This window comes from Trachurus trachurus (assembly GCF_905171665.1).
Source record: "Trachurus trachurus genome assembly, chromosome: 8".
Taxonomy (NCBI): domain Eukaryota; kingdom Metazoa; phylum Chordata; class Actinopteri; order Carangiformes; family Carangidae; genus Trachurus; species Trachurus trachurus.
In genome coordinates, this window is record NC_139905.1 from 2,903,664 (window position 1) to 2,914,419 (window position 10,756).

A 10,756-nucleotide genomic window follows, 5' to 3' on the forward strand; every position below is an offset into this window, starting at 1 on the left:
TGGAGTCAGGACTTGACTGGTTAAAGCACCAAGTGGTTTTTTGTTTTGTTTTTTGGTCAGAAATTGGCACACGTTTAAAAATAAATTCGACCTCAGTGTGTAAAGACCTTTATATTAGTCTCAGGCCCCGCCCTCATTGCTCCATACCTTAAGGTGTAAACAGGTGAGCTCTATAAATGTGTTTATTTCTAATATAAAGTGAAGTGGAGACTCACTCTGGTGGTCAAGAGAAGAACTGCAGCTCCAGGTTGATGCAAAGTTCCCTTCACTGCTGTGGGAACTTTGCAGATTGTAATTTTACTAGATCACCATCAGTTAAAGAACGACTGACACATCATTATTAATTATTGTGATATAAAATATATTTAATATGCAGCATCACTCCAATGTAAAATTAAACAACTGGTTGAGTTGAACATTTGTTAATTGTTGGATACTTGTTTCTTTCTGTCTCTGAAACCATGAAGAGCTCTAATGGATTTAATGGAATATTGAATTAAAGGGTAGTAGGCATTTAGCTAGATAGCTTAAGTCTGCACCTTTTCCATCTATTTATGAACTAGTTGAACTAATGGTGGTATTATCGAAGGTTGACTGACTGGGATTGATGCTCAACTGTAAACTATTTTGTGTAAAAGATCGAATAAAACTAAACGTACAGACACACACAGTGTGTAACAGTCTGGATCACATCAAAACCTCCTCGACAAAACCTTCTGGGATCCAGTTTAGAGCTGAGATGGGGCAGGTTGGAGGGGGAGGGGCTTAAACCAGCAGCAGAAGCGTAGCTCCGCCCCCTCGTCAGCCGCCCCCCCTCCTCTGGAACAGCCGGATGACGCGGCGGCGGTCCAGCTCCTCCCACAGCCGGCGCTCCATCCGCAGGTCGTGGTTGGTGTAGAACCTCAGAGGCTTCGTCCTGGAGTCGTAGTAGTGGTCGGAGAAGGAGGCATAGTCGCTGGTGATGAAGCCGTACGCAGACACCTGACGCACAAACAGGAAGAACACACTCCTTAAAGGACAATTCCGGGCAAATTCAACTCAGGCTGTATTTTCCTAACATTTCAGGTCTAACAGAAGGAATCTGAAGGTTTTCAGTTTAATGTCTCCTGTTTTGCGGTAGTTCTGCTGCTTATAGGCTGTTTCCATCCCTCAAAGCCACAGACAGCGTCAGATGGAGACTCAAACATGCAGCCAGAAGTTTACTTGAAGCAAGTCCAGAGTTGATATTCCTGTGTTTATGACACAAGCGGGAGCTTCCAACTGCACCTGAACACACCGAGCGTCAACTTGGGTCTCGACTCCGCCAGACTTTGAATTAGATCTAGTTTTACAAACATGTCGGCTTGTTGAAGTAAATAAACTTCTGGTCTGGCTGCATGTTTGAGTCTCCATCTGACGCTGTCTGTGGCTTTGAGGGATGGAAACAGCCTAAGCAGCAGAACTTCAATCCGCTCCCATTCATCGCTGCCGTGGCGACGCGGGGACAGACACAACTACCGCAAAACAGGAGACATTAAACTGAAAACCTTCAGTTTCCTTCTTTTAGACCTAAAATGTTAGGAAAATACAGCCCAGAGTTGAATTCGCCTGGAATTGTCCTTTAACAGGGAGAAGAAGAGGTAAGATAGAAGGAGGAAGATGATGGTGATGAAGATGCAGTATAGGGGGAAGAAGATGAAGAACCAGCACCCTCTGGTGGACGGAGGAGGAGGAGGAGGCGTTCTGCAAAAACTCAAAATCTTACCAAGAATATTTGTCTTATTTCAAGTCAAAACAAATCTCATTGTACTTAAAATAAGACTCATCACATAAAAAGTAGCTTGTTCTTAGACACTTTTTACTTCTTTCAAGCAGATTTTCACTTGAAATAAGTAGAAAAATCTGAGTTTTTCTTCCTTATTACAAGCACAAAAAACTTGCTTTCACTGGAAGATTTTTCTACTTATTTCAATTGAAAATGTGTTTGAAACAAGTGAAAATGATCTAAAAACAAGTTCATTTTTAAGGTGATGAGTCTTATTTTAAGTGGAAAGAGATTAGTTTTGATTAAAACGGAGACATTTTGACAAGAAATAAGACAAATATTCTTGGAAAGATTTAGAGTTTTTACAGTGTATTAATGTAATATTAATACTGATAATAATAAATGTGTGTTACCTGGTCACAGGTGTGCACGGCGGTCAGCAGCATCAGAGCTCCGGTGCTCGGCATGTACAGCTGTCGAGTCCTGGCTCGGCTCAGCAGAGGAGACTGAAGGAAACTGGAGAGAAACAGAAACACGTGAAACTGGACGTCAACGTCATCGTCGTCTCTGATTGGAGTGAAGGCAACACGGGCGGAGCGGCACCTGTGAGTCTTTTTTTTTTTTTTTTTTCATAATTTGTTTAATTTCTTTCTTCAGTTCATCCATCTCATATATATACAAACCCACACACACCAAAAAACAGAACAAAAAAATAAAATAAAATAAAATAAAAACACATAAAGGACAAAGCATACCTTCTGGGTAATACGTTGTTAGATGCTATTACTGGTAATCAAGTCAGCAATAATAACCTAATACAAGTATCCAGTGGGTAATAGTAAAAAACTAAGAATATTTAATAATAGTAAAAGTAATAATAATGATAAAGGGGAAAAAAAAACAGCTATTACACCAAATTTAAAGTAAACTAACTTATTATCGATCAGCAGATTGTTAAAAATAAATAAGTAATAACATAAAGGCACCTGTGAGTCAGGTAGGAGATGAAGCGAGGGTGGAGCATCCTGAAGCTGTCGGCCGCTCTGTGGCCGAAGAACCTCCAGGGTCTGAGGGAGGAGCACAACAACATCTGGATCAACAACAACAACAGAGACACTAGGGCTTTGACATTTGCCCCAAAAAAATCACATTTGAACTTTGATTGTTTATTAAAGGGATAGTTCACCCAAAATTCAAATTTCACTCATTATCTCCTCCCCCTCATGTCGACTAAGGGCTGTGAGAATTTTCAGAGTCCTCCGTTCCTTCTCTGAGTTACGGGGGAGTCCGCGTAGCAGTATTTGTCCATATAATGGTTGTGAATGGATACCACTTTTCTTCGTCCAAAAAGACACACCAAAAAACATCCATATACCTCCATGCTGCTCGTATGTATTGTCCCTCTTGTATTGAAGCCCCGACATGAGAAATTGTTCCGAAAAAAATTAAATAAGTCTATATTTTAAGCTTGTTTGTAGCGGAAGCTCCCAGTGTCTCAGTTCACTGCTCTGCCTGTGTCAGTGCAAATCTCGCGTGATTTGCACTGACACAGGAACAATTTCTCCACGGAGGACTCTGAAACTTCTCCCAGCCCTTAGTCCACATGAAGGGGAGGAGATAATGAGTGAAATTTGAATTTTGGGTGAACTATCCCTTTAATATTAATATTCAAATATTTATTGATAATATTTTGATCCTTAAATGCCTCCAGTAAGACCTATATTGGTATCAAAAGAAAGTCGTTTATGTTCTGTTGTTCTATGTTCTGTCCACCAGAGGGCAGTGTATCATATCAATAGACAGAAAAACAGAGTTGCTGCTCGAGGAGCGGTAGAGAATTCAGTCTTACACATTTTACAAATAACTTTCTCCTTTCTAGTCATTTTTCCTTGTTTCAGGAAACCGAAGAAGCGCCACACTCCTTACTCCTTGAATTTTCCGGCGTGTATATTTCAACTTCTCCCTCGCACCCGCAGCCTTTTGCTCCGCCATTGTTTTTCAGTGAAAAAGTGTGAACAGGCATCGGGCGCTAACGACGTGATGACGTCATAAGTACAGGAGCCCCAGGTGATCATTGAAAACTACATTTTCAGGCAAACACATTTACCAAAAATAATGCTTATTACAGGTTTGAATATTTAGAGCTGCCCCATAATCGTTAGAATATCTTTTTTTTTTATATTCGAAAAAGGAAGTTCGATGTCAAAGCCCTAAAAGACACACACACCTGCTGCAGCAGAACCCAACGGCTTGTCACTTTCAATCACAATCACAATACATGATGTCATCAACAGGTGACCAATCACATGTTACTATGGATACAGGATGAAAACGTCTGTGGTGATGTCAACAACATGTAGAACGACACGCAGCAAAGTTGCTTTCTGACATTTTATAGAGTGACGTGAACACTGAGTTCACTCAGGACCACTTTTGTCAAAAATAATCTTTATTTACTTGCACAGTTTAATTTGGCGGTATGGTACTGTTCTGGGACCCCCTGCTCTTCCACGCGCTTGCGTGGAAAGCCTGAGGCAGGAAGAGCACCTCCCTGCCCTTCATGAGCCATCATGAACGGCATAAGCAGGGAGCGCAGCAGCAAAGAAAACCCAGACAGAGCAGAGCAACCAACATGAATACAGGAGGAGCTGGGGTGGAGGTGGGTTGCGAAAGTGCCAGCAGAGGAAGCAGGAAGGAGGGTTAGGGCGATAGCAGTTTAAATACCCCGCTCTTAATGCAATTTCCCAATAGGGAGCGGACACGCAGAGTCAGCTGAGCCATCAGCTGATCTGCACCGGTGATGACAGCTATGCAGTTAGAGCTTGACGTTGTGGCCTGCCAGAACTAACGCTACGCTCAATTTGTTAGTGGTGACTCGACAGGTGTGTGTGTGTGTGTGTGTGTGTGTGTGTGTGTGTGTGTGTGTGTACACTCACCTTTCTCCCTTGTCTGCACCTGATTGGACGGTCTGACCCTGAACCGCCGCCGTCATCATCACATAGTCTCTGAGGTCAGAGGGGATGAAGACGTACCTGATGTCCTGCAGGAGGAGGAGAGAGGGACCGGCTCAGTGAGTGTGTGTGTGTGTGTGTGTGTGTGTGTGTGTGTGTGTGTGTGTGTGTGTGTGTGTGTGTGTGTGTGTGTGTGTGTGTGTCCCACCGGGCTCTGAGGGATCCTGGTGAAGCCGTCAGCTCGGTAGCGCAGCAGCGAGTTCTTCATGGTGTTGGTGGTGAAGCCGTAGAAGGAGATCTTAGTTCCTACGTCGCGTTCGAAGCCTCTGATGACGGCGCCGTTCATCCTGCAGCCAGCAGCCAATCACAGCCCAGAGTTAAAGGGATAGTTCAACATTTTTGGCAAATTGTTCCCATTGCCATAATCCCTATAGTCATAGCAGTAGGTTCGTTACCTTTAATTGTCGGTGCAAGCTGTTTTTAGAACGGCGGAGCAGAGCCGTGAGCTGCTCAGAGCTACGCTACGGAGGCTCATTATGGGATTTCTTGGTTTCCCTCATCAAACTCATCAAATACACAATCCAACAACTCCAAAACGCTCTGGTGGACAAGTTGTGAGCTGCACATTCACCAGAGTTGTTTTAGAGGGAAATACAGAGACTGTTGATGAAAAACTGTCCCTGAAGGCAACGTGCACAGGGCCGTTGCTAGGAATTCTGGGCCCCTGACTTTTCCACTTTTTTTCTTAGACTACGTATGTATTATCATTTTTTATTTAGCCTACTTTGTTTTGATGCTAATGCAGCATTACTATGAGTATTAGTCAGGGTCTTATGCAGAATAATTAATTCATACAAAGATTAGACTACTGGGGTTTTTTGTGGGCCCTACTGGGCGCTGGGCCCCTAGAGTTATCATCACCTTTCTCCCCTATACAACGGCCCTGAACGCGCATCAGTGGTTTTGCATGAATTTCCCTCTAAAACAACTCTGTGTGGTAACGTTGTGTTATTATCTCATAGCGTGGTGAATGTGCAGGTCACAACTTGTCCACCAGAGCGTTGTGGAGTTGTTGGATTGTGTATTTGATGAGTTTGATGAGGGAAACCAAGAAATCCCATAATGAGCCTCCGTAGCGTAGCTCTGAGCAGCTCACAGCTCTGCTCTGCCGTTCTAAAAATAGCTTGCACCGACAATTAAAGGTTAAACGAACCTACTGCTGTGACTATAGGGATTATGGCAATGGGGCCAATTTGCCAAAAATGTTGAACTATCCCTTTAAAACACCTGAAGACGAGGTCGTGGCTGTCGATGCTCCTCCCCTGTCCGGAGCCTCGTAGGATTCCTCCGTTCCCCACCACGGCGCAGCGGACGCAGCGGCCGGCAGAGCGCCGCTGGAAGAGACGGGAGGAGTTGAGGAGGGAGAGGGCCGAGCCGACCACTGGAGGAGATAAACACACAAACACAAACAACAACAGTTTCCTTCTGCTAAAGCTGCATCTGTTACCATAGTAACGAGTCCCAAACCAAACCTGCAGCCTGGCAACACAAAAACAACCTGATCCTCATCAGTTAAACCATGTGCCATCAAACATGATGAGACATTTATTGTCATTTTTTCTTTCCTTTTTTCTCTCTCTTCTTCTTTTTCTCATCATCTCATTCATTATTATTGTTTTGTATCATAATTCATTCATTCATGTAGCCTGTGTATTTGTCCTTACTTCCTTATATTTACTGTTTAATCACTTACTTTTCTACTTATTTTTCGTAATTGTTTAATTATTCCCTCTGTTCTTGTTTTTAAAGGGACAACTAGGAGTTTCTATTTGGTTTTAAAAAGTTTCACATTAATGTGGATGAATCTACGTTACCACTTGTTAATGGGCCCATTTTAGATAAATATATGGTTTTGTCTCCATTGTTAATTTGTTATTTTAATTAATGGTGGAAATGCTGGGCGGTTTCCCGGACGCTGCCCGGCGAGTCATGAGAATAACGCCACCGAATCTCCGTTTATGGTGGGAACTACGACGGTATCTGATCGTCTTTGAACCTCTGACTTTCATTCTTGGTGAATGAAAACATTCTTGGCGAGACGTCCGACTTGCGCCGATTCAAGAATTTCACCGTGCGCACAGAGGCTCATGGTAAATGTAGTATGAGAACACTTCGCTTTCCAAAACTCCTCGTTGTCCCTTTAACTTGTAACAAGTTTGGTTTTTGAATATGTGGGTGAGGTTTTCATATCAGCCCTTTTGGGTTTCATGGTGAAGCAGCATTTAGCTGTGATGCTGCAACAACTGGAACAAAATACCAGCAGAACTCAGATCAGCCCCAACTGTCAGCACCTTTAAATCCAGGTTAAAAACATTTCTCTTTTCACGTGCTTATAGCTGAGCTCTTTTAAGAACTTTAAAACTTTATCTATGTTCTTTTCTTTTACTTTTATTTGCTCTTGCTTTTAACTCTGTTTTTAGTGTATTGTTTGTTTTTATTCTGTTTTATGCTTCTTTTTTTATGTTTTGTCTTTATGTAAAGCACATTGAGTTGCCTTGGTATGAAATGCGCTATATAAATAAAGATGCCTTGCCTTCATTCCTCCCCTTTGCACATCCCAGTCATGATGATTGTTCATGCTGTTTAAATGATATGTTCGTGCAAAATAAATAAATAAATAAAATAAAAAGATCTCATTTGTAAACAAGCTGAAGACACTGATGAACATCTAGAACAGGGTATCAGGGGTCAGGGGTCAGGTGCGGTACCGACCGTGGACAGGAAGCTCCCCCCAGCCGTACGGAGGCTCCCGGTCCTTCAGCTGCTCCCAGTCCGGTCTGGAGAAGCTCCGGCTCCACTGGAGAACCGGCTCAGAGAACCTGAACCTGGTCCTGAGCAGCGGATCGTTCCTCACGGCTCTCCTCAGGGAACACGCAGCTTCTTCTTCCTCTTCTTCTTCTTCCTGCACACCCGCCAAAATAAAAGCCCCAAATGTTTAGAGACGGTGGTGGACTTCCTGTCTCTGTACATCTGACAGAAACCTGTTGTTATTTCTCTTATTCTGTGGTAGAAGATGAACTGGAGAGTAAATCTAATAACAACATACAATAATAATAATAATAAACTTTATTTATAGAGCACTTATTGAACAAGAGGGCAGCTCTGCCCTACAAAGGCAAAGTGCAGTATCTGTAAAAATGCCAGACTGAGAAAAACAGCTTTTTGTGTTTTTCATTGTCAGGTTTAAGCATCAAATTATGAATAACTACCAAGTCTATAATGGATTAGATAAAGGTGGACTGAATTAAATGTATTTTGTAGTTTGTCTTTCTGACCAATTTTGACCGTTTTATGACAGATAGATACTGCACGTTGCCTTGGTTTCACAGTGTTTTTTTGGATGGACAGCAAAATAAAAAGCCCAATAACTCTGGACATTTCAGCAGTACCAATATCAAATTCTACCAGATTGAAGAGAATATGCCACAACTTTTGATTGGTCAAAAAAAAAATTTGAAAAAATGCAGATACTGTAGGTTACTGCACTTTGCCTTTGTAGGGCAGAGCAGTTAAAACAAGAAAATAAAATCACAGAAACATTCAAATGACAATAAAACGGTCAGAGCTGTAGAAACAAACAGGTTAACGACGGTAGAGACTTATAACAACAACAACTAGCCTATATTATGTTGACGGATGTTTGATGTGTATGGTGTGAACAACCAGAGGTTCAAACATCTGGATGAGAAACTGAAGACAAACTCACTGTTTCTTCTCCTCCTCTTGAAGCTGCAGAGACGATGATGCTCTGCTCCTCCTCATCCTCATCCTCACCTGGACCAACACCGCCCCCTGCTGGCCGCTCACTGACATCACACACACACACACACAACTTTTTTTTTTAATTCACCTGTTTTTTCTTCTCTAAGTGAATTATTGATTCTGTCAATAACCTGTTTGATGGATCAATCATTTCAGCAGCTGGTTAATTATAATAATAATAATGAATTCTATTTGTAATGCACTTCATATTGAACCGACAATCCCAAAGTGCTACAGAAACAGAAGATAGATAGATAGATAGATAGATAGATAGATAGATAGATAGATAGATAGATAGATAGATAGATAGATAGATAGATAGATAGATAGATAGATAGATAGATAGATAGATATAGATACTTTATTTATCCCGAGGGAAATTCAGTTTCTCAGCTGCACAATAAACATTCAAGAGCAAGACATAAAATAAAATACAGAAATAAGAATTGAAAAGAGAAAAGAGAGCATCTCAGATCTCAAGAAAAGAAAGAAAGAAAAGATGAACGTGTCTTCAGGCGACAGGTGAGACAACGACGTTCATGTTCCACTGATAACACCAGAGATTAGACTGTGACTTCCTGCCATCAGCTTCCTCTCTATTAACAGTGAATAACTTCTGGCAAGAGGATTTAACATTGAAAAGCTAAGTTTGACTATCCGGAATTAACATTGTAGATATCAACAACAAGGTCTTTCTGACTAGTCGTTATTACATTTTGAATAGTTGGATTTTTCATTCAAGATATCTGTAACGTATTGTGACTAGTGCAAGCGACATATAGAGATATCTGTAATTCAGTTTTGAAGAGGCACAACTGAATTACAGATATCTGCATCACATATCCAGTCTGGCTTTTTAATGTTAAAATTATGGCCTGCTTATAACAACCGCAGTGAAGTTAGTTTTAAGTTGGATATTTGACAGACATTCGCTCCTTCTCAATACATTAAAAATGCATATAAAATATTACATGTTTTCAAATGCAATAATGTGTCATAGAGGAGGCTTAGATTTACCATCCTGTGTTGAGTTTGGGCCAACGGGTCACATGAATTTTTAATATATACAATAAATATGAGCGTTATAGCTCAATAACTCCCAGGTCATGTGACCTGTTGGCTCAAACTCAACACAGGACAGAAGCTCTAACCCTCCTCTATGACACACACCTCGTTTTATTGCATTTAAACACATTTAATATTTTATGAATGTTTAATGTATTGAAGAAGGAGCGAATGTCTGTCAAATATCCAACTTAAAACTAACTTCACTGTGGTCTTATAACAGACAGAGCTGTCCAGGAAATAGACAGGTGTGTTACTATGGGACCGGGTCCAGGACCAGGTGAGATCACCGCTCACCTGCGCGGTGTGACGTCACTGTACCATCGGTAGAAGAAGATGCACGTGATGAGACTGGAGGTTCCCAGCAGCAGGAAAACACACCGCATGGAGCCAGACCCCATCTCTCCTGATCACACTCTCCTTCTCCTTCTTCCTCTTCTAGTTGTTCCTCTGTTGTTCCTGTCAGGTGAGTTCAGCTGAGTTCAGGTGAGTCTCTGCGGCTAAAGTCCACTTCTCTGCAGCGCGACGGGAGGAGGAGGAGGAGGAGGAGGAGGAGGAGGAGGAGACAGTTCACACAGTAAATATGAGCTGTTGCTGTTCGTTTCTGGTTAAAATCTGACTGAAGCGGTGACGAGAGGCATGTAGCAGAACCTGTTTGTCTGGAAGGAAGGAACTCTACCTGCTGTGACCAGGGTTATTACAGTTCACTAAGACTAAAACTAAAACTAAAACTAGCAGTGAAAAAATAATCTAGGAAACTGAAATAAACATAAAAATGACACTGCAGTGAAGTTAGTTTGAAGTTGGATATTTAACAGACATTCGCTCCTTCTCAATAGGCTACATTAAAAATTCATATAAAATATTAAATGTGTTTAAATGCAATAAAAACAGGTATGTGTCATAGAGGAGGGTTAGAGCTTCTGTCCTGTGTTGAGTTTGAGTCAACAGGTCACATGACCTGGGAGTTATTGAGCTATAATGCTCATATTTACTATATTAAAAATGAATGTGACCTGTTGGCTCAAACTCAACACAGGACAGAAGATCTAAGCCTCCTCTATGACACACACCTGTTTTTATTGCATTTAAACACATTTAATATTTTATATGAATTTTTAATGTATTGATAAGGAGCGAATGTCTGTCAAATATCCAACTTAAAACTAACTTC

General features: G+C 41.5%; 1 protein-coding gene across 1 annotated transcript; it reads right to left on the bottom strand.

Annotated features, from left to right (window-relative positions):
- Window positions 1-801: 801 nt before the first annotated feature.
- st6galnac2 (ST6 (alpha-N-acetyl-neuraminyl-2,3-beta-galactosyl-1,3)-N-acetylgalactosaminide alpha-2,6-sialyltransferase 2) lies at window positions 802-9,983 on the bottom strand (the record flags this gene model as incomplete). Its single annotated transcript, XM_083976936.1, has 8 exons — window positions 802-981; window positions 2,158-2,260; window positions 2,731-2,811; window positions 4,681-4,784; window positions 4,904-5,042; window positions 5,983-6,136; window positions 7,468-7,586; window positions 9,880-9,983. The coding sequence occupies 8 exons, from the start codon at window positions 9,981-9,983 to the stop codon at window positions 802-804; spliced, it is 984 nt and encodes a 327-aa protein (XP_083833062.1).
- Between the last annotated feature and the right edge of the window lie 773 nt (window positions 9,984-10,756).